Genomic DNA, 24,224 nt, shown 5'->3' on the forward strand with positions numbered 1-24,224 from the left:
TGTTTCTCTATGTGCAAAGTGAGGGAGTGTTGCTAAAAGGCATATGAAATCTCGTCCAACTCGGGCTCTTCTGATCTAACATAAATGTGTTGCCCTCCATACCAGTGGAGGGAGAACACTGACAAAATTATGGAGCCTATAAAATATGGGAAATACAGGGTGTGGTAGAAGACACTGCAGTCAGAAGACTTAGGTTGGACTCAAGTGTTTCTCTTATTAGCCTTGTGATTCTGAATGTCCCAAACTCTCCTGTAAAACAGGAATACCACCACGACCTATTTCCTCAGCTACTAGTGATATCCTATCACCAAATCAAATGATTTGATCAAATGAGAAGATATATAATCCTACTCACCCCCCCACCCCCAGTGGCAAATGCAAGCTCTTATCATTGTGTGGATCATACACAAAGTCTATATTGCACGGATCTGACACCATCTTTTCTGACGGCAATATTGGTGGTCTTTTGAAAATTACTTCAGATTTTGAGAGCACAAATTTCTGTATGGGTCAAAAGACACAAATTCTGATGCCTTTATTTTGAAGTATGCTTTTTTAAAAAATTGAGTAAACCAGCAAGTCTGCCTGCAAATCCCTTTGCTGCACTGTCAACCCCAGCTACCGGGCTACTTGTAGAATTAGTAGGGTGGTGATCTCTCAAGGACCTCTCAGATGGCTACGGAACTAGCCTGTGGGTACCTGAAAGGACTAAAGGCTCAGAACTGTAAAGTTTCAGAATGTTGAGAATTTAGGGCTTCTTTTCTGTTGGTCCTCCTACCAAATAATGTCCCAAAATGACCCATATAGATTGACTTTGGGAGTCTGGACTTATAATTTCATTTTATGTTTTTGTTTCAATTGTTACATTTATTCTCCTCTATATACTCTAGGATATGGCAACACTGGCTGATGTGCTATTTCTCCAACTCTTCATCTCTCTACCCTCCCCTGTCTGTCCTTCCAGTCTGGAATATTCTTTCCTTTCTTTTGCCTCAGATTCTACCTTCTGCAAGATGCCTTTCGTGCCCACACTTCCCTACCTCCTTTCTAGTAGCTTCTCTCTGAAATTTGTATGTTACATATGTCTTGTATGTAAGCATGTTGTCTTCCACTAGAAGACAAGGTCCACGTTTTGACCTTTCTTTATATCTCTGTTCTTTAACACAAATGCCTGGCACATAGTAAAGCACCTAATAAATGTTTATTGATTAACTAGCTCTCCATCAATGCAGAACAGATGGGGGCAGGAGTGGGGAGGGGGCAGCTCAGTAGATTGAAATGCAGGTCTAGAGACGGGAGATGCTGGGTTCAAATCTGATCTTAGACGATTCCTATCTAGGTGACTCTGGGCAAGTCACTTGATCCCCGATTGCCTAGCCCTTACCATTCTTCTACCTTGGAACCAATACCTATTATAGATTCTATGACAGAGAGTAAGGGTTTTATTTTAAAAAGAAAATAGATTGGGGCATTTAGAGATTGACTTGCCTGTGACTAAACTTGAACTCAGGTCTTTGGGGTTTCCAAGGTTGGCCATTTGTCCATTATGTCACTTCAACCAGCTGACTTAGTACTAAGTGTCAACTAATTCAAAGTTGTTCACTTTGCTTAATGTACAGTGATTATGGGCAAAAATCTGAGTATGGTAGTGAGCGTAGCTGTTATGGTATATACCACTAGAAAAATAGGTGAATAGGTTTCACATCAGCTAACAGTGTTTGGAAGCACAGCCATGACCATAATTCTTGCTTGGAGCTACAGGTAGGCAGAACTAAAGCATCAACACAGGAAATAATCATTTGTTTCTGTCACAATAGGGGTAAGTTTTGGCATGGTTTTATTTTTCCCAACATCATAGAAATCATACATGGGTAATTGCTTTTAGAACTGTACAGTGTATGAAAATCAGTCTGAACATACACCAAAAGCACATACACAGACTATGTATTGAGCCCTTGTGCAAAAAAGAAGGATCCAGTCTGAACCAGCTCAGTCTGAACCAGCATGGTGGAACCTTTCCACTATTGGTCTTCCCACTACAGAGCAAGTTATCTTTAAATTCATCATAAATGTGCAAAGAAAAAAGACCTTTATACACTTTAACTATAATAGTATAATGGCTTATAAATAAATGCTAATCCACTTGTAGCTCCCAGAAGATGGCTGCAGTACTGGCAGAAATACTGCCTTGGAGGAAGACTTGGGGTGAGATATCACTTATGTCAAGATAAGTTACATTATAGACAAACAGTATTTCACACAGGGTGGGGAAGGTAATGACAGGGTAAGAAGTATGAATAACCAATAAGTACACTTTTCATGATGAGTATATTATTCTCATTCTCCAAGGAGTACAAATACTCATTTTATTCCAGAAGACACCATCACGCAAAATGGGGTTGACATACAACAGACACTACATAAAACCTGACTTACAAGCTAGGCTCTGCAGAGAGAAATAGGTGAGCAGACATCCAAAGGAAAACACCAGTGGACAAAGATAGCTTTTTTCCAGCTCAGAGATTAGAGCTGGGGGGTCACTGGATTGGAAATGCCTTTGCAATCTAGTGATAATGTGGCAAAAATGGGGGGGGGAGAGAGAGAAACAGGGAAGAAGGGCAAGGTGCATGGATTATTGAATACAGGAATGAAAACACTATGTGAAATTTTGGGTAACTGACTTTTAAGACATCTGGGAGAGCAAGCCTATTATGCATTTTAAAATCTATTATGGGAATTTAAACCAACTATGTAAGAAAGGATATAAGTGCATAAGATTATTTTTGATGAGTTCTTAGTCTTTGGACAATAAAGACATCATCTAAAAAGAAATGCCCTTTCCTTCTTATATTAAACAATGGCTGTTTAGTGAAACTGAGTCCTAACAAGGCACTATCAACTTTTAAAGATAATCATTTCATTAAGTTTATTTTTTTAAAGGGCATTTCTCTATTATAGGCACAGTGTATCAGCTGTTCACACTTGATGATAAAGGGATGAAAGTTGATGGGCAAATGTTTTAAGCATCAACTATTCTGATTTTTCAACTGAGCAAATTTTAGGAACATCTTAGCATTAAAAAAACCCCTAAATTAAACATTTAAATCACACATTTGTAGTCTTTGCTTGAAAACCTACTGTACCAACTGGAGTATTTCCACTTTCTAACTTCAAAACAGATCTCTTCAAGTTGGTAAAGGAATCAGTGCCTCAGAAAAGCCTAATATTTCTGTTCATATATAATTTTCCTTCCTTCTGAATATAAAAGTATCTCCTTTGTTTTGGGTGAGGGAAGGGGTGGAAGCTGGACAAAAAGGCATATCTTTTATTTCTGCAATCATAAAAATACTTAATCTTATGACCATTTCTTGGTTTAAGCTCCATCAATGGTGTTAATGGTGATTGACTTTATCAAGAAATCAGTAAAAAATAAGACATATGGGGAATTAATTATTTGAGGATATAAGGTGAATGCAGCTGCTCATGAAGCAAGATTATCAGGTTCAGGTCCACAGGAGACTGATTCTAGGATTAGGGCTCTATTTGTATTTAATATTTTGATTTTTTTTTTAAATTAAGGAGTTTAGCTAAAATTTAGCTAAATTTGCTATTTTAACTAAAACTGCAATTTAAGTGATTTAATAATTTCATGCCATATTAAATTATTAATCAAGAGCAACCCACAAGTTTTCCAATGTATCTTTCAAAGCAGTGGAAAACAATGAAAATGAAAAACTTAAACTGAAAAAATATCCATCTAATAGAAGAGAATGTTGAAACGGTTCACACACCCACTGAGGGGAAAAAAAACAGTTCTTTTTAGGCCCATGTCCTTTTTTTTATTAATAATATAAGTTTCTATAATCTTTTGACATTACAATTGCTTTTACAGTTAATCTCACACTAAAGACAAACACTATGTTTGGCTTAGGTAGCAGAAAGTTTAGTATGTAACTTACATCCTTGATATCAAACACTAAATTTCAACAGTTTGAGAGAACCTTTTATACTTTCTGGTTTTATATATATGTACACATGTGTACATATATGTATAGTTGTTTTAGGATGACATAATTTAATACAATATGGAAGAACCAATTAACTTGACATCTGTTTGTAATGGTGGGAGAACAAAAGACATCTGTATATGTAGCAAAGTCAAGACCCAAGTATCTCTAAAGCCAAGGATGACATAGCCCTTTGGAGTCCCAAATTCTAACCCCACACTTGCTACCTCCTCTCTGCTTTTCCCAAGACCTAGATCTCCATCCAAATGAATGTTGTTGAAAACTGAGTGAGAAACACAAAAGTGGGAGAAATCTCCTTAATGAAGTCACATCCCAAAAACTTCCAAAATTATTGGGAAGAAAAAAAATCAGTATTTTAAAATGTAGATTTTTTTTTCTGTGTCACTTAATTTCTGCTGCCCAAGACATTGTAGAAAAAACAAGCATAATAGAGGACAGCGGCTTGAGACATGAAAGGACCCAATATTTGAACAGCTTGAGCAGCAAACTGTAGCTTGAAACTATAGAACTTTGCTAATCAGGCAACAGTAAGCAGTGATAACTACAAACAAATATAATGAAGGAAAACTTGGCGAGAAACAGAGGTGGAGAAAAATGTAGGATAGGACCAACATTATGATAGGAAACTCCTATAGAGACCTGTAATTGACAGAGGGCATTCACTTAAGGACATGGCCAAAATACTTGTTTTCTGCTCGTTATAATTTACTCAATGGAGGGTTACATGTGCTTCAAAAAGAACTCTACTGAGGGAGTATGAACTGTTGAATTTTAAAAAGAGAAATTTTATTCTCTTAAGACTTTAATCAGACATTAGTTCAAGCCTTTTTTACTCTTTGTCAAGTACAATGCTAGGCATAATAAATCTCCAATGCCAGATGCCATGTCCTGATTACCAAACATAACCCAAAGTTTCTCTCATGTGTCACCAAAGATTCAACTTTAGAGCACACTGTAAATTACAACCAAACCTTTTGCAAGTAGAAATTTTAGTGTATCTGCCCAAAAAAGCATTAAGGCAATAATTTCTCTATCAATTAAACCTGTTCACATCAAGCTCTTTGCATTTGATACAAATATTCCATATTAGCAGCAAGTTATATTCCTGCCCCCAGCAAACCCTAACTCTAACATGATCTAGTAAAACGTATATCAACATCTTGAAAAGATTGGGTAAGTAAAGGAAAAGAAAGACCAGCATTGTTACAACCCTGAAAACCATGTAGGCAAAGGGCATTAGGTACTTTGTATAAATCTAGTAAAGAATGGGAATAAATGATGTCACAAAACCACATCTTTTTGGTCTTAGTGCTCATGCTGCCATCACATCCAGCTATTTCAGGGTTAATAGGTAAAGTATAAGTGCTTTCTGTGTATTAATTAGTAAATTCAGTCCTCCACAGGTACACCAAGTATATATATTGAGGCACGTACCAACAGGCATAAGGGGAAGGCTTTCTTACGGATTAAATCTGTTTGAAACAGGAATGATGAAGATTGGTATATTTCAGACTGATCCTACAGGCAGGTTCCCAACTACAACAAAAGATCACTGCGGTCAAAGAATGCAACATGGGGAAGCCTTGCTTATACACATGGTGAGGAACAACGGAGACAAATCATGTGTTCCATAAGGTTCACATAGAATAAGGAGCACTTAACCTCAAGGTGTTAAAAACTAGAGTTCCGTAATGCCAAGTGCAGATTTCTGAGGTTGCTGAAATATGAACTCCCTGGGAAAGAATGTTATACCAATCAAATGCAAGAGACTGGATTTGCTTGTGAATTTCGAAGTTTTATAAAAACAAAATATACTGGGAAACACAATCATACATACATTTCCTATAGGATATTAATACCATATTAATTTCATGGTTTGATTCCCACATTAGCGAATATCTTCATGAATAAATGTATCTAATAAAATTCTATAGGGTTTTTTAGAGTGATTTTCGTCATCAAGAATCCAACCAGTTTGAAAACCAAGGGTTTTGAGCAGAGTTCTGATGGAAAGTTTACAATCTTTTAAAAAGAAATTGCTGATGAAGACAGGCAGTTTTTAATAAAGCAATTATTACCTTTGTTGCTATAACACAAATATTTGATTTTGATTTGCTTAGAGATTTATATTAATTTATCTTAGGCCAATTTTAACAGTTAAAAATTATTAATCACTTTGAAATTGTAAAAATAGCATATTCTCAAATTGTAAATTTTCATTTTTCTGGTTAAGGCTACTTAGGATATAAAAGGTATCAAACTGCCCAAAAACACTTTGGAGCCACTGCTACATAAGACAGACAGTATGTCCTTTTAAAGGATAGTCTGCACACTGAGTTGCTATATGTGATCAAGTACTAATTAAAAAAAAATTATCAAAAGTCAGGCATTGCATTAAGAAAAGAATCCATCTCAAAATGTGAATCATGAACCTTGAGACAAGACAGTGATTCAAAGTTTTCAATTCACTTGTTTTTAAGATCCAGGTTTAAATGTAAAAATGTTTGCTAAATGTGATTAATGTTTGACCTACAATTTAAGAAATAAGAAGTTTCAAACTTTTGATTAGGGTATATGGATTTTATACATTACAATTGTGGTTACTGTTTAGGTTAAAGCAGTAATTCATAAAGACATTAAACCATTATTAAAAACTAAATTGAAAACCTCACTTTTAGATGAAAATTTGTCATCCAGTTTAGATTAATAAAAAGATTTCAGCACTGAAACTATTGAGACTTTCAAATAGAGTGCTGAATAATGCTTCTTAAGATAGTATTCATTTAAATAGCCAAACCACTCATTCTGCCAAAGACATTAAATACAGAGGGTTTTGTTTTGTTTTGTTTCCTTCTTCTGCATCTCAGCAACAACAAAGTGAAACCAGATACATCAGGACTACAGGGTGGATGAAGGCATTCATTTTATGGTAAACCTGTTCTTCACATACAATATGAGCAATAAGTCAGCTTTTTCTATACAAAACGTATGATGAATGAACCAGGATATTACAATAGATTATCCCAATGATACAAATACAACTCAGACATCAGTAAAACCAGAAATATACAAAGGAAAAAAGGTATTGTAACAATCTAATTTGTATACCCATTCAAGGTTTTAGATTTCTAAAATAATAATAATGAGGGGAAATGCAGGCCAAGAACCTCACAGAATTCAGTGCATCTTTAAAATGCTAGGCTACCTTTATTGATTCATTTTATTTCAGGAATAATTACTCCTCCCTGACCCCGCCCATTCAGGTCTGCTCCCTTAAGAAAATATAAAAAGAAAGGACAAAAAAACCTTTCACACAGAAATGTTCCCTTGGTGGAATCTTTCTTTAGTTATCTGCCTCCCAGAAACTTTCTTTTAAAAGGAGGCTGGATAATGAGATTCACTAAATGATACCAATACCAGTCTTTGTTCTCTAGGCAGGGGAAGCTTCAACACAAAACAGCTGGCTGCATCTTCCACAGAAATTACAACCATAAGCTCTTTGCTGCCTAACTAAAACTTGGAATGACTTGCATCTCCAAGTTGGTTGTAAACTGATGCCCCGTACAGTGCTAGAGATTTAGGAACTTCACCTGCCAATCCACGGATGTATAAACAGAGAAAAACGCAAGAATAAAAGATTTTTTTTTAAACCAACAAACAAATTATACCCAAAATATAGTCCATGATATATTTGATTACTGGGATAACCATATAGTTGTAGACTAAAAAAGCATTTGTGTAATTTTTTTTTAGTATATCAGAGAATAATGAACTTATAAAAGGTTCTTGTTTCCAAAGATGTTATTGGGGTCCACATATTCCTTGACACACTTCAGAATTCCAAAGCCGACATCGGAGATAGTTTCCTTCAGCCACTGCTTCCGCAACTTGCCCACTGGAAAAACAAAATCAAAAATGCTTCAATATACACCACGATGCTGGAAGCCAATCAATCTTGTGACCACGAATGAACAAACACTGTGTGATAAATGCTTTTATTCAAAAATGAGAAATGTTTTGCTTTATTTGATTTATTGAGCCCAGCAGACTATCAAGCTCATTAAGCTCAATGTATTCCCAGAGGAAGCCTGTGTTCCACACTGTCTCCTTTCTCTGTAAACTATGAAATGGAGATGAAGCTTAGGCTGAGATTAAGGGTCCTTTTATAAATAGCAAACTGGGAAGTCCATGTATTTCTTAAGCTATCAGCCCCTTAAAAGTTAGCTATTTAAACACAGTAAATTTTTAAGGAGTGACTTTAAGATAAAGATGCTTTAAATAGTGCGTCCCATATGAATTAGGTGACTTCACTTAAAGGTGCTTTCTAGAAAAAAGGCCATAGTTTTAAGGAATGGGTAGCACAAAAACTTTAAAAAAATTTAGGAGCTGATTTAAAAGGTAATTTTTCAAAAAATATGGACTTGATATAGGATAAAATACCAAATTACTTTCAGACATTTTCACAGTGCATTTCCCCAACTAATCTATCAGAACAGTGTTGGCACAAATTTTCATTTTATATACCAAGTTAAAAAAATATTAGGAAAATAATCAACTTAAAGGACCATTCCCCACCCTACTCCCAAAGAAAGCTTGTTGATTAGTTCCAAATATAAAAGAGCTCAATGCACAAATTATGTACTTTTTTAAAAATCACTCTCAAAATAAACTGAATACAAAATTGTCTAGTACGTATAAACTTTTATAAAAAAATCTTACATGAAAATAGAAAAATCTTATAAATGAAATTTATCGAGTTAGCAAAATACTTAGTAAGCAATCTAAATGAGAATGGTCATTTAAATGGTCATTTTCCACAGATATTCATTAATTAACTAAAAGTCATCAAGAGTGACTTAATAGGTCAATCAAAATGGCCAACATTCTTTCATTAAAGACAATATAGTATTCAGCCTGTCATCCTAAAATGCAATCCCATTTATCAGGCTGCAGTGATATACTGTAGCATCTGCCTTTTGGAAACCTTAAATACCATTTGAAACTAAACTCAAACCATCTTTTGTGCCCAGTTCTCAGGGTAACCATCAAACTGTCATCAGAATAATAAATGACAGGGACACTGCTGGAAAGCAGAATATTTTTGTTCATGCCTCTAAGGAATAAAGAGCATCAATGGTGTCAAGTGGGAAGAAAATGTACAATAGAAAGAAAAGCCTTCAGTTCAGCAAATTTAAAAAGGCAAATGTTGAGTGAACCTTGCCAATCTAAAATACCTAAGTCCTATAAAAATCTCTACTGATGTCATATTCGATCCCTCCCTAATTCTTACCACAGCTTCAAAGTTTTGGGACTGTTACCCCCCCCCCCCAGATTCACTGAGTTTAGTTACATGAGGAGTCAGGGCAGCCTGTGTCCTTTTATGCCACCCCACAATCAGGCTGCTCAAGTCAGAGAGGTGAAGAACAGTCACTGCCATTCTCAACTGTTATCTGTAATATAGTTTCACTGAATGTGTCCTGTGGTTATGGATGTAATTGTCCTGAAAAGACTGCAAACAACTGCTCCAACAAGATGGAGCACATTAGAACCTCAGCAGGATGCCCAACAGCTAGCTTGTCTGCTTGGTTTTACACCTCCAGTAATAATGCAATTCCATGAGGAGCTGAACTAACGTCTGAGAAGCCACCCAACAGCCATTGCATATTTAATGAAGTCGCTCACCAAGTGCTGGAAAACAGAAGGTGCTTGGAGTGCATCATTAGTTCTGTCAGAGGGATAATTTACACATCTATCTTGTCAAATTTTCTATGGTTTATACTTTTACAATAATCAATCTAACATACATTTGATTAGTGAACTAGAAAGTTAAAAAAGGCTGTACAGCAGGCAAAGCCTTGGCCCTTCATAAACATACGAGATGGAAGATTTTAACCCCTTAGTGGCAGAGGTCTGTGAGCTCCTGCTGTCACTCATGAAAGTCTTGAACTGATGTCAAAAATCCGAGCTCATACCCCATGAAAAGATTTGGTGTGGTTTGTCAGCTCAAACAGTTGTAGGTCATGTTGTTTGCAATTACAAGAGCAAGTAGAAAGCAAAATTCAAGTAAAAGGCTTGAGTAAAAAAAAGTAAAAAAAGAGGGCAGAGCAATGCCTGAGAAGTAAATCTTCCTGAGGTCTAAACACATGGGTAAGCAATTTTTTAAAAAGTCACTAAAGAAGACCTGCTATTCAAAGTGAGGAAATGTTTATTATATTCTAATCCCCAGAAGTTGATACTGAATTAGAATGTCTTTTGCAAAATCCTTTCTGTACAAGAAGGATGTATCTATTGAAAGACAGAAAGAATTCATATTCAAAAATGGGCGAATTGTACTAATCCACATATATGGAGCTAAAGAATGCTATGAAATTTCAAGCATTCAAAACAGGGAACCACCTGTCCCTTCAATGACCAGCCAAATGGAAAAGGAATTTCCTAACAAGCTTCTAAAGGTCAAATGTTAGGAGAACCAACAAACGCAAGTGACCTAAGTCTAGATAATCTATACTATGCCAAAACATTCTTTTAATGAGACCATTACAGTCTGAAATAGCAAATGTACTTGACAAGGAACACGGCCTTTGTGCAACCACTACCAACAGGTTCTTCTGCCCTACTGACCTCATATTCCCTTGTCTTCTGATTTAGCTTCTACGTGAGAGTAAAAGCTAATGCTAGAAACAACAATTAGGCAAAGTCTGCCATTGAAAATCTAACAGTGAATCAAAGGCCCCAACACTGGCAATTCTTGGAATAGACTTTTTGACTCCCTTATCTATATTTCATGGATTATACTATATAGATATATTGATAACTATATAGAGTTCAGAAACCACAGATAGCTAATCTGTGAACCTGTATCTGCAACTTTCTTGTTTTAAATACCAGCTAATTAGTAGTAAATCAGGATTACATGTGTGTCCTTGGATAAATTAATCTCTCTGGGCCCAAGTCTTTGACAATATTAGAGCCTAATCACATTAATTTTTAAAATCACTTTATTGGTTTTGGGGTGAAAATAAGATATTAGAAAATAATTTCCTATAGAATTCACTTAAAAACAAAGAATAAAATGGGTCCTTGAACTAGAAATATGACTTGAAAAAAAGCAGAGAAATAGAATTGAACCAAAATACAATCCTTTTGGCACTTCTGGTTCTTTTATCCTGGATACTCTTTCATCATTATTCTCCCACACAGGCTATACCAATGTATTATAAATATTACAAAAAAATAGTGGTAACTTGAACTTCTTTAATAGATGGAAGAGTCTATGGTTCATAACTATCTTATGTAATTGGCCATTCAATTCAACCCAAGAACCTAGAGATTTTTTTAAAGGGCTTACACAGCTTCATACCAATAAGGATTATTTTTAAGTTCTGGTATTTTGGAACTGGCTAGGTCCTAATGAGAAAGAAACAAAGAATGATGGAAAGTTTCTGCTTCTTCACTTACATGAAGATCTGACATTTTCTCAAAGAATTTTTAACCTACACATTTATTTATGTCATTAAACATTGTCTTTGCTTAGAAGTACAAGCTGGACATTAGCCAACAGATCCATCAAATGAAAGATGCTAATGTTCAATATTTAAGAAAAATGGGAATATGGCTGAGATTCAGTATAAGATGAGATGGTGTTAAGATGATTGCTGGCTCTAAAATTCATACTGGATTTCTTTATTAAATTGTTCAACTTCTTTTTTACTTTTGAAGTCTCTGACAGTACTTCAAAGACCACAAACTCAGTGTCACTGGGAATATATAATGCCAATAAAGGTCTGAGAGTTCTAAATTTTCTTATAAACTTCAGGTAATCTTTTTCTTCATGTTACTAAGTAATAATTCATACTGCCCCATGCAACATATATGACCATTTTGATTAGAAATGACTACAGCAAGGATCAGCTAATTATTTTGCTTTTCACTTAGTAGATGTAGAAAATTCCTTGATTTCCCTGCCCCCTTGAGATTTTTTAAAGTACAGCAGTCACTCAACTCAATTTGTCAGTATGGTACCTGCTTCCTTCCTCAAGAGGCTACCATATTGATGCTAGATTTAGTGCAAATATCCCATTGACTTTAAAATAAATGAAGCTCAAATCTCTCAAACCCAAGAAATCCAACAGGCTCAGCCCCCAGAAGAAGCAGAGATTACAGGCATGCTAAAATTGTTAAATGTTTTAATTAGTTTTTTAGTAGATTTGCTAAGTTTCCCTAAGTATACCATCATACCATCTGCAAAGAGTGATGTTTTGTTTCCTCACTGCTTATTCTAATTCCTTCAATTTATTTTTCTACACATTGCTAATAGCAAGGATTTCTAGTACAATATTGAATAAGAGTGGTTCTTGCACCACCCTTGATCTTACTTGGAAGGCTTCTAGCTTATCTTTATTACAAATAATGCTTTTATTTTTTGTTGGTTTTAAATAGATACTGTTTATCAATTTAAGGAAAATTCCATTTATTCCTATGCTTTCTAGTGTTTTAAATAGGAGTAAGTGCTTTATTTTGTCAAAAGCTTTTTCTATATTTATTGAGATTATACAATTTGTTGCTTTTGTTACTAATATGCTCAGTTATACTGATAAGATTTCCCAATATTGAACAATCTTGCATTCTTGGATTAAATCCTGCTTGGCTTTACTGTATAATCTTTGTGATATACTGCCGTAATCTCCTTGCTAATATTTTATTTAACATTTTGCATCAATATTTATTAGTGAAATTGATCTACAGATTTCTTACTTTGTTTTTGCTCTTTCTGGTTCAGGTATCAGCACCTTATTTGTGTCTCAACATGAATTTGATAGGATTCCTTCTTTGTCTATTTTCCCAAATAGTTTACTTACACAGTTTTGGAATTGTTTGTTAAATGTTTTTTAGAATTCATTCATGAATCCATCTGGTTTGGGGAATTTTTTTCTTAGAGAGCTCAATATTGGTTTGTTTAATTTCTTATTGTAAGAGTTACTTAAATATTCTATTTCCTTTTATCTTAATCCAGGTAATTTATATTTTTTGTAAATATTCGTCCATTTCACTGAGATTATCAGATTTACTGACATATAATTAGGCTAAATAGCTCCTAATAATTTCTTTAATTTTATTTTATGTTCACTGGTGGTGCATTCACCCTTTTAATTTTTGATACCAATAATTTGGTTTTCTTCTTTTTGTTTTAAATCAAGTCAACCAATGGTTTGTCTATTTTATTGATTTTTTAAAATAAAACCAGCCCCCAGTTTTATTAGTTCAATGGCTTTTTTACTTTTAAGCTTATTAATCTCTCCTTTGATTTTCAAGATTGCTGAGTTGGTGTTTTAATTGGAGATTTTTAATTTGTTCTTTTTTTCTAAGTTTAAAAAAAAATTATAAGCCCAATTCATTGGTCTATTCTTTATTATATTAATGTTAACATTTAGAGATATAAAATTTCCCCTAAGTACTACTTTGGCTATATTCCATACAATTTGGTATATTGTCTCATTGTTGTCATTCTTTTTAATGAAATTATTTAGTTTCTATTATTTATTCTTTGACTCACTCATTCTTTAGGATTAGTGTCCAATTCGCTTTTAACCTATGCTTTCAAAGCCCTTTACTGTATGTATTATATGTAATTTTTTTTTGCATTATGATCTTAAAAGGGTGCATTTAATATTGCTTTTTTTGCATTTAGTTGTGAGGTTTTTGTACCCTAATACATGGTCAATTTTTGTGAAGGTGCCATATACAGTGGAGAAAAAGACACCCTTCTTTCTATTCCTATTCAGTTTTCTCCAGAGGTCTATCATATCTAACTTTTCTAAGATTCTATTTATTTCTTTAACATCTTTCTTATTTATGCTTAGACTTATCTACTTAAGGTTCCCCACTAGTATAGTTTTATTGTGTATTTCCTCCTAAAACTCACCTAACTTTTCATTTAAGAATTTGTATGCTATGCCATTTGGTGATACACACACACACACACACACACACACATATTGCTATGTTACTTCACTGTCAATGGTACCTTTTGTAGTTTTCCTACTTACCTCTTTTAATCAGGTCTATTTTTGCTTTTGTTTTGTTTGAAATTATGAGTGCTACTCTTGCTATTTTCTAATCTCACCCAAAGCACAAGAAATTCTGCTCCAGACCTTTATTTTAACTCTGTGTATGTGTCTCTCTATTTAAAATGTATGGATTCTGATTTCTAATCCATTCTGTTGTTGGCTTCTGTTTTATAGGTGAATTCATTCCATTCATATTCACAGTTATGACTACTAACTGTGGATTTCCCTTCTCCCTATAATTTCCTTGTTTATCCTTCTCTTTTTACCTTGTTGCTTTTCAAAAGTCTGTTCTTTTGATCATTGCCTCCCTAAATTTGCCCTTTCTTCTATCAGTACCATGCCCCCTCCCCCTTTGTCTTATCTCCTTTCTTCCTACTATCTCCTATCCTACTGTTTCCTGTTAGGTAAGATAGATTCCTATCCCCATGAATGTGTATGTTATTCACTCTTTGAATCAATTCTGATGACATTCACCTCGCCCCCCCCCCCCACCTACCCCCATTCCTCTATTTCAACCCCAACCACTCAAAAAAAGGTTCTTCCTTGCAGGCCTTTTTCATGCGAGATAATTTTCAACTGGGCATTCTGTTGGTTCTGTCACTCCAGAATTTGATTGGAAGCATTATTTCAAAGTTACTTGGAAGAGAATATTGGAAGAGTTCAGCTGAGCTGCTGCCTGTACTCTACTATCTTGGCTCTACCTGCTCTCATTTATATTTTGGAAAAATAAGATTTATGAAATATCTGTATGTGTGACAGTCTGCTAAGTATCAATGGGGGGAGGGGACCCAAAAGATAAAATCTATCAGGAAGCTTACAATCTAGCAGCAGAAAAGACCAGAAATGCGCAGATTTAAATCAAGAATCTGAAGATAACATAAGAGCAAATGTGAGGCAGTTCAGACCACATTAGCATAGCATTATCAAAAAGTCTCAAACTTTAGACTCCCTCTGGTATTGCAACCAATGCCTAAACTACAAAATTCAGCTCTAGATACCTCAAAAATATAGTAAAAAGAAACATTTTAATCATCTTGGACTGCTATCTGAAGGTAGAGCAAAGCAGAGAACTCTAGTGCTAAAAGGGACCTAGGAAATCACTTGGACCAAATTAAAACTTAGACATGCAATGTCCTAATGTATCTGAGACCGAGTACAGCAGACTCTAAATTATCCACATTAATATAGTGATGTTGGGGGCAGCTAGGTGACTCTGTGGATAGTGAGCCAGGACTATCTGGTCTCAAACACTTCTTAGCTGTGTGATCCTGGGCAAGTCACTTAACCCTAAAGAGTACTTACTTGAAACAAATAGTTGATATTGATTCTAAGATGGAAGATAAGGGAGGGAGGGGCAGAGAAAGAGCAGGAATGTAGTGGAGGATGATCTAATTATATTAATAACAAATATGTAATCATAGTGTAAAAGAAACACTAAATCTGAATGCCAGGATAGCTAGGTTCAAGTAAATCCTATATCTACCATTTATGAATATGTCACTTAATTTTTCTAGACCTGAATTTTCCCTTTTGAAAAATAAGTTTGGACTAAATAAATCTTCCAACATTATATCTTATGATCATATAGTTTTAAAATGCAATCATCACTGTACAAAGTTAACCAACCAACCAAATACAAAACCTAAGCTTGCTGATTTCTGTAAACTCTTCAAAAGTTGCCACAGGATATAACGGATTGGGAGGAGGGAGTTTCGGGGGGGGGGGGGGGGAGGTAGTGGGAGAATTAGCAGAGTTAGAAACATTGTCCTATAATGTAGCCAGTGATCAAAACAGCTGTAGTATATCAAGAGGCAGGACCTGAGCCCAGGCCTTCTGGATCTCTAAGGCCAGTCTTCTAGGCATTAGAACACACTGCTATAAATCTATCCCAAATATAAAACTTCCTGCCACTTTTTCAAACAATAAATCATTCATGAGCTTCTCAGCAATATTAAAAGAATAAAATAAAAAAGGCTTTCAGATGCTCATTCCATGAGGCTATCCTTAAAGAGGTAAGATAGCCCCATCTATTTGGAAAGGATTATAAGTTACTGTAGAATGATATAAGAAGATGGGGTGGCTTTTGTTAGTCATTTCATTAAATGCTGATAGTCAAAACACCATTATCAGTTGAAATGACAAAGGAAACAGCTTCAAAGGAACGATAGATACTATGGTAATAACATCTCATATTTACATGCTATTTTAAGGTGTACAAAGCACTTTCCTTATAATAACCCTGCATGGGTACAAGCATTAGTACCCTCTTTTTTATAGATGGAGAAACTGAGGTTAAAAAAGGTAGTTATTTGACTGAGGTCACAAAACTGGTGAGTGCTTCAGAGAAGATGCAAAACCAGGCTTTCTGACTCCAGATACGGGATTCTGCATGCCAGCATTCTACCACAACTATGAGACACTAGCACCTTTATATAGCAATTGTAAAATGATGTGCTGGGAAGGTCTTATAAATAGTTTACTTTTATATTTCTGAACTGAAAATCTATAAATAATGCTTTTCAGATAAGAAGATAGAATCCTAGGAATTTAGAAGGAAATGAGTAATTTCTAAAAGGAAAAAAAGAAAAGAAAAACTGAGGAGAGAAGGGGAACTCCTGGCCTGGTGAGAGCTTTCAATCAGATTTCTATGCTTATATCCCTAATTATCATCTTTTTTTGGTGGAAGAATAAAAACTACATCAAAATAAAGAAAAAGGTCAAAGGCAGGGCTCTAAAAAGAGAAATACAATAAGAATCACAGCCATTCATTCTTAAAGTAAACTTATAGCCTACAACTAGTGGGTAAGGAAAGGGAGAACTTTGTTGTTCAGGCATTTCAGTCGTGTCCAACTCTTCATGCTCCCATTTAGGACTTTCTTGGCAAAGATTCTAGAATGGTTTGCTTTTCCTTCTCCAGTTCATTTTATGGATGAGGAAACTGAGGTGAACAGGGGTTAAATGACTTGCCCAGGGTCACAAAGCTAATAAGTGTCTGAGATCAAATCTGAACTCAGGAAAAATGAATCTTCCCAACTAGATTCAGCACTCCATTCACTTTGCCACCTAGTTGCAAAGATCTGGTGGATCATATGATAACATATTTTTGGAACAAAGAATATGATATATAGAAATATGTATTAGTGATATCTGGGAAAACTTGGGATCTGTGTCCTGATGCTGTGAGATCTTTGTGTCCGCAATACCATTTTTCTTATTTTCGATGGGAACAATAATCTTCATATTAATGAAAAGAGGAAAGTTGCCTCTGGACCATTAAACATAAGGAAATTTCAGAACACTTTTTTTTAGGTTTTATTTATGGTCCAAAAAACATATTAAATAGTCAATAGACATTAAGTACCTACTATGTACCAAGAACTATGCTAAGTACCAGGGATTAAAAAACAGGCAAAAGACAGTCTCTGACCTCACAAGTGAAAGGCTGAGCAACAACAAACAAATATGTACAAACAGGTTGTATATAGGAAAAATAGGAAATAATTAATAGACGAAAGGCACTGGAATTCAGAGGATTGAGGAAAGCTTCCTGTAAAACAAGGGATTTTAGCTGGGACTTGAAGGAAGCCAGGGATTTCAGTAGTCAGAGAAGGGAGAGGAAAGGAGAGTATTCCAAGAAGAGGAAAGGAGAGTATTCTAAGAACAGGGACAGCTGGAGAAAATGCAGAGGCAAAAAATGAAAAAGCCAGGAGGCTAGTGTTATGGTTAAGTATTAAAAAATGTCAGTAATAAGATGTAAGAAGATTGAAAGGGTACTAGGCCTTTGAATGCCAAACAGATGATTTTGCATTTGATCTTGGAGGGGATAGAAAGCCCTTAGAGTATACCAAGTAGGGGCACGATAGGATCAGACCTCCACTTCAGGAAAATCATTTTGATAGTTGAATAGAGGATGGACTGGAGAGGGAAGAGACCTATCAAAGCTATTTCAATAGTTCAAGCATGTGATAAGGGGCTGCACCAGGTTGGTGACAATATCAGAGGAAAGAAGGGAATAGGCATATTGGAGAGATTGACAATCGTTGGCAACAGACTGGATATGGGAGTTAAGGAGGTGGGGGGGGGGGCAGGAGGCAAAGAATGATAGTAAGGATTCAAGGATGATATGTAGGTTTTGCACCTGAGGGATTAGAAGGATGATAGTTTCTAGGCAGTAACAGAGATGTTAGGAAGGGAAAAGATAATGAGTTCAGTTTTGGTCATGTTGAGTTTAAGATATCTACTGGACCTCCAGTTCAAGATATCTGAAAAGCAGTTGAAAATACAAGATTGAAAGTCAAGAAAGAGGTTAGGCCAGTATAGGCAGATTTGAGAATCTTTGGCATAAATTAAATCCATGGGAGTTGATGAGATTGCCATATGAGAAGCATAGATTAAAAAAATAAAAGTGCTCACCACAAAACCCTGGGGATAGAGGGTGACCTAAATGACATCTTAGCAGACTGAAAAGGAGCTGCCTACTGGGTAAGAGAACCAGGAGACAATAGTATCCCAAGAAATTAGAGAGAATAGAGTGATCAATATTGTCAGAAGCTGCACATAGAGGTTAAAAAAGAGGCCATCGGATTTGGTGACTAAGAAATCATTAGTAACTTGGAGACAGTAGCTTTGGGGGAATGATAAAGCCAGAAACTAGGCTGTAAGGAGTTAAGAAGTGAGAGGAGAGAAAAATGGAAGCACCCTCTCTGGATAGCATTTTCAAGAAGTTTGATTACCAAGGGCAAAAGAGATGTAGAACAAAAATCAGCACAGAATAAAGATCAAGTGATATATTTTTGAGGATGGAGGAAACACGGGCATACTGCAGACAGTAGAGAAGAAGCTGAGAGGGAGAAACTGAAGATAAGAGTGGGGATAACAAAGGGAGCGATCTGTTTGGAGCAGACAAGATGGAATGGGATCATATGAGCAGGTAGAGAGTTTAGCCTTGATTAGGAGGAAAGTGAGATCAGAAAAAGAAACTACTTTTGGAACATTACAATTTCTTCACAAACTTCAAGTCCAGTTCAGTTCAATTCAACAAGCATTCCTTAAATAGGCAAAAGTAAAAATATGTCCAACATCCTTCCCTCAAAACTGTCAAGAGTAAAAACACATGTATATATATTGTTTTATATTTTAAATCTAACTTTTATTAAAACTTACTTAGTCATCTTTCTAATTGAATTATAATGAACCATATACATGACATACCCTTTTTTGTGAACACTAGAGATCATGGTCGCAATAAGCCACAATTAGGACACATGAACTGAGGTTATATAACTTAACTGAAGCTTCATTTCTGAATTTTGACATTTCTTAAGTTAATAACACATGAATTAAAATGGTGACTGTGATATTTCTATATTGTTTTCTAATGCCAAATAGCCTGGAAAACTGAGAGGAGCCACGGAGAAGAAGCTAGACTGAATTCTGATGGATGCAGAAAATCAAACAATCAGTAAGCATTTGTTAATCATCCACTGGAAGTGCAGCACTGCATAGGAATCGGGGGTACCAAAAAGAAGAAATGACCTGGCCTTCAAAAACTTAAATCAAACATTTTAAAAAATAACAATCAAGAAGCATTTATTGAACTCCAAGTCTCTGCAAGACACTGGGAACACAAATACAAAGAAGGAAGCCCTCTTTACTCTCCTTACAATCAAATGGAGAAGGTTACAAGGACATGCACACGCGCATGCATGCACACACACAGAATAAATATTTTTAAAAATACAATGATGAATTAATCCTGGTAGGAAGCCGAAATGCCATGCAGCTACTACTACAACAAGAATGAGTAGAAAATAGCTAGTTTCCAACTCCTAGTTCCACTTAAATATTCAAAATCTTTGATTTAGCTGATTCCAAGGCTCTACTTCCTAGGGAAAAGAATATTATGCCATTGTGGTAACTTATCTCTACAGTGGCAACCAAATGGAACAGGAGCAATTGGAGTAAGCTGCAATTTCAAAATTATTCTTTAGATCTCGTTTGCTTGGGCTTCATAAAGTCTGGAGACATTTTTTTAAGGACAATGATAACTTCAGTTGAATAGTGAAAACTTCCAAGAATTACTGCTTGATTAAAGAACTAAATCTAACTTCTATTAAAATTCACTGAGCTAGTAATCTTTCTATTTGAGAGAATTATAACACACCATACATATAACATACCTTTTTGAGAACATAAGAGATGATGGTCACATTAGGGCACAATTAGGACACATGAACTGATTTTTCACAAGTCAGAGACAACCTGCTAGAAATGATCTGCCAGCTACTGTATCATACATAAAAGGTTATGAGAAGTCAATTATAATAATCTTATGGTGATATAAGGTAGGCACTTCTCAAAGTGTAATCACTCAATGTTCAAGTACCCTTTATATACCAGTAGTCAGTCTTATTTGCACTAGGGGCAGGCTTCCCCTGTCATTCTGGAGAGCAAAAAGTGCTCTTTTTGCCATTCACCTAGAAACTGCTCTCTTCATAGATGAGAGAGGTCATATGTCCCATCTCCTGCTTGTCAACCAAGGAAGTATATGTTATGATTGGCAAAGTAGTACAAAATATGGAAAGAAATATTATGTTCATGGTGCTCTCTCACTCACTCTATTGTTGCTACAGGGCAAAGAACTCATCATTCTAGAGGAAATCTGTCATAAAAATTACTTGGGCTTCCAGGTCCATTCAGACCACCCATAACCTACTTAATGTATAATGTAGTGGAAATAGTAAAGAGATAAAAGGGAACTTTTATGTGAAGAGTAACAGCAACTTATAAGAACTACACAAAAAAGTGATGGTCATCATTTATTTCTCATTGATACTCTCTTCTTGTTTTAAAGTTTTTTGTTATCTTTGAATCAAAGAGAGATGAAAGTTTGCTTCTACTAATTTTCTTTGACCAACAGGAATGATTACATGAGATTTCAATTATATATGGGGGAAAAAAAGAAACTATTTCCAAAGGAGATGAGGAAAAATAAGTGTATGGATTTTATCTGTGTTAGGAGCAGTGAAGAGTCAATGATAGCCTGTATTTCTTAAATGAAACTTTTGAATTAATTTCAAAAACAAGAAAGCCAAAGAATATTTTAATACAACTATTTGGTTCATAGTTTATGAAGATTTGTAATTCTTAACAAGGAACTGTATGCCTAGTTTTAGAAGAAGAATAATTTAAAAATCTAGTCATAAATTAAATATACTTCTAATATAAACTTTGTTGCTTAAACTGACCAGTTCTTCATTTACAAAAACAAGCTCTATGAAGATTAAGTTAAGCAGGCTTTATATTTCCTATAGCCTCGAGTCCCAGACTACATCTGTTTTCTTTGATACACAAAACCAGAGTTAAAATAGCTCCATTTATCACAGCATGATTGTAGGCAGACAAACCAGCCTGTCTGTTTCCAGATAGTGAAAGCAACTGTTATTAATCACAATTACAGGCCAAACACAACAAGAGAAATTGCATCAATATTCTCCCAACCCCCAACCCTTCTACTCAAAAGTGGCACTTAGAATGTCATGACAGGGGCTGAAGGTCAATGAATAAAGAGGATACTATGAGGTTAGTTCTGAGTAGTAAGTTTATGGCATATATTATACAAAACCTTGCTATATATTTTTTAAAATGTTCTCCTCCCAGAGAAGTCATATTCAACAAGTTTATATAGTTATCAGTTCTTGCTGTATGTTTTTATTTTAAAATAAAAATACAAACTTCTTATCAGTATGAATATTTCCTATTTAAGAATATGATATATTTTGCAATAATCAGGGCTGTACACATTAAAATTAATATATAAGTAGCAATCCTGAAGAGTGACATACATCTAGGATTTGAACTACAAAAATCGACAATTTTTAGAGTTAGTTTACTAAAATTAGTATTCTCTAATATTATTATTTATTTCAACCAGTGTAAAAGGAATCCACTGCTTCTCCTATATATAGAAAAAGATGGCACTTTTTACTGAGTGAGAATTACTTCTGGTTATAGATTAAGAAAAAGTATTAAAGGATGACAGCTAAATCCCTTATTCCTTGAGTGTTTCAATCCCTTTTAAATAAATTGAACCTATTTCCTCAGTAGTTAGAATAAGACACAGAATATTGATTTACTACTTAGATTTTACTCAAGAAAAGAAACTCAAGTTAGGGATGGAGTCTCCAAGTAAACAAAAAGTTTATTTCTGTTTTAAGACAAATTGTATAGGAGATCATGTGGACATTTATCTGTAGAATTACCCTGAAATAGCTTGAGATTTTGGGAGAGGGCAGTACTACTTCTTTTTTCTTATCCAGTTTTTATCCATTAACAAAAACAATATCAACATTTTCTTATATGTCTTTTGGAAATAAGCCCAGTTTTCCAAGATAAAATTCCATGGCAAATACAATAACTGTCTAATTAGGCTGTTAAAGCTGAATTAATAAATGTATTCCAGGCATTCTACTATAAAGCAAAAAACCTTTTATAAAATTTGAAAAATTAAAAATAATAAAAAAACTCTTATGCAAATACATCCCAGTATGAATTTATATTTAGATTCAGATTTACTTAATACTTTTAAAAATTAAGACATGGAAACATGAATATATGTATATATGCATATTCTCATGTCTGATTGGTACTTAAATTATATCATACAATTTAAATAATATTAAATATGAACAAAAAGTGTTTCTACCCAATTTATAAAACAGAATAAAAGCCCTTTCTTGGTAAACTGTTCAAGGTAAATTTTAAAATTAGAAAGTCTACTACAATGTGTGTGTGCGTGTATTTATCTCTAATGTATAATTAAATTATTTCATTACACCTAAATGTATCAAATGATTTTTTAAAAAAGTAGGCCATCAGCTGGGGTCTAAAAATAGATTTGTTATACATGAAATTTTATTGTAATCTGACCTGACCTGTAATCATTTTACTAAATAACCCTGAGAAACCATGAACCCCAAATCAAAATGGTTCTGTCAGTACAAAACAACCAGAAAATAACAACCAGAAAATAAGATAATTCCTATCACTAACCAACACATGGACATAATAAGAATATGTATGGGTAATGCACTAGAATGAGCCAAAAGCTTCTAGTCTACATGTATTCACATTGTAGCACTTTACTCATCCAAGACATATTTCAAAAACATAAGTTTTATGACAAGGTTCCTTTCACATAACTCTGAGGCATAGTAATCTCATTTTTATAAATAAGGAAAAAAGGCATTCTAGACTTCCTGGTCTTCCAACAAAAACTGCACAACTGTTTGCTCTAATGTGTAATATGTTATACATTAGAGAGAGGTCAGAAAGACCTGCATTCATATCCCACTTTGAATACCTGGTAGCTATGTGGACCTAGGCAAGTCATTTTATCTCTTCTGAATCTCAGTTTCCTCCTCTGTAAAATAAAGATCTATTACAGGATTATTGGGAGACTCCAATGAGGTGACTGTATGTAAAGTATTTTACAAACAATAAAGCACTATGTAAATGTCATTTATAATTCTCATTAGGTAATATTTTGAATAGATAGGAGAGACAATTTAATATTTCTCTTTAGACAACAAAATAAATTTTATCCAATGCATACAACCATATGTATATGGTTGAACTATTTTTTTAACTTGGCCCAAAGGACATATAATGTTTTCAGATTACGCTGTTTATACTACTGCATGAAACAGTTTTGCTTTGGCATTTATCTTCACTTGGTAGACGAGGCATAGCTCACTTGTAGGAACATCAGTAAATAAATTACCTATTATTTCCATACTCATGAAGATAAATGTCATTGAGATTAACACATACCCAGAAAGTCTTGGCATATATACACATATAATAGATGCCATGAAAATATTCCTAAATCTCATACTATACTATCTGCCAGAAAAACAAAAAACTGGTTCTTTGTCTAATACAGTCAGTCAATGCAATGGTTTTCTAAACAATTACATAGCCAGAACAAAAATTTTAATTGAATTATGTGGCTAAAATATCCAAACGATTGTGCAGTTTTTATGAAAGTATAAGACTAAAATTGCAGCATGAAAGCAAAATTAGAGTTTGGCTCTTGGTTTATTACAAAGTTCTTTCTATACTTTGAAAG

The 24,224-nt window shown here is 34.6% G+C and overlaps 1 protein-coding gene across 1 annotated transcript in view; it reads right to left on the reverse strand.

The window, feature by feature from the left end:
- Window positions 1-5,802: 5,802 nt before the first annotated feature.
- The window catches only part of AGPS (alkylglycerone phosphate synthase), a 166,510-nt gene continuing 148,088 nt past the window's right edge, over window positions 5,803-24,224 (reverse strand). The window contains exon 20 of the mRNA XM_044669753.1: window positions 5,803-7,923. Coding sequence (XP_044525688.1) covers window positions 7,802-7,923 — 122 coding nt within the window. The 3' untranslated portion in view covers window positions 5,803-7,801. The remainder of the gene's footprint in view (window positions 7,924-24,224) is intronic.

Source organism: Gracilinanus agilis, chromosome 3 (assembly GCF_016433145.1).
Source record: "Gracilinanus agilis isolate LMUSP501 chromosome 3, AgileGrace, whole genome shotgun sequence".
Lineage (NCBI taxonomy): Eukaryota > Metazoa > Chordata > Mammalia > Didelphimorphia > Didelphidae > Gracilinanus > Gracilinanus agilis.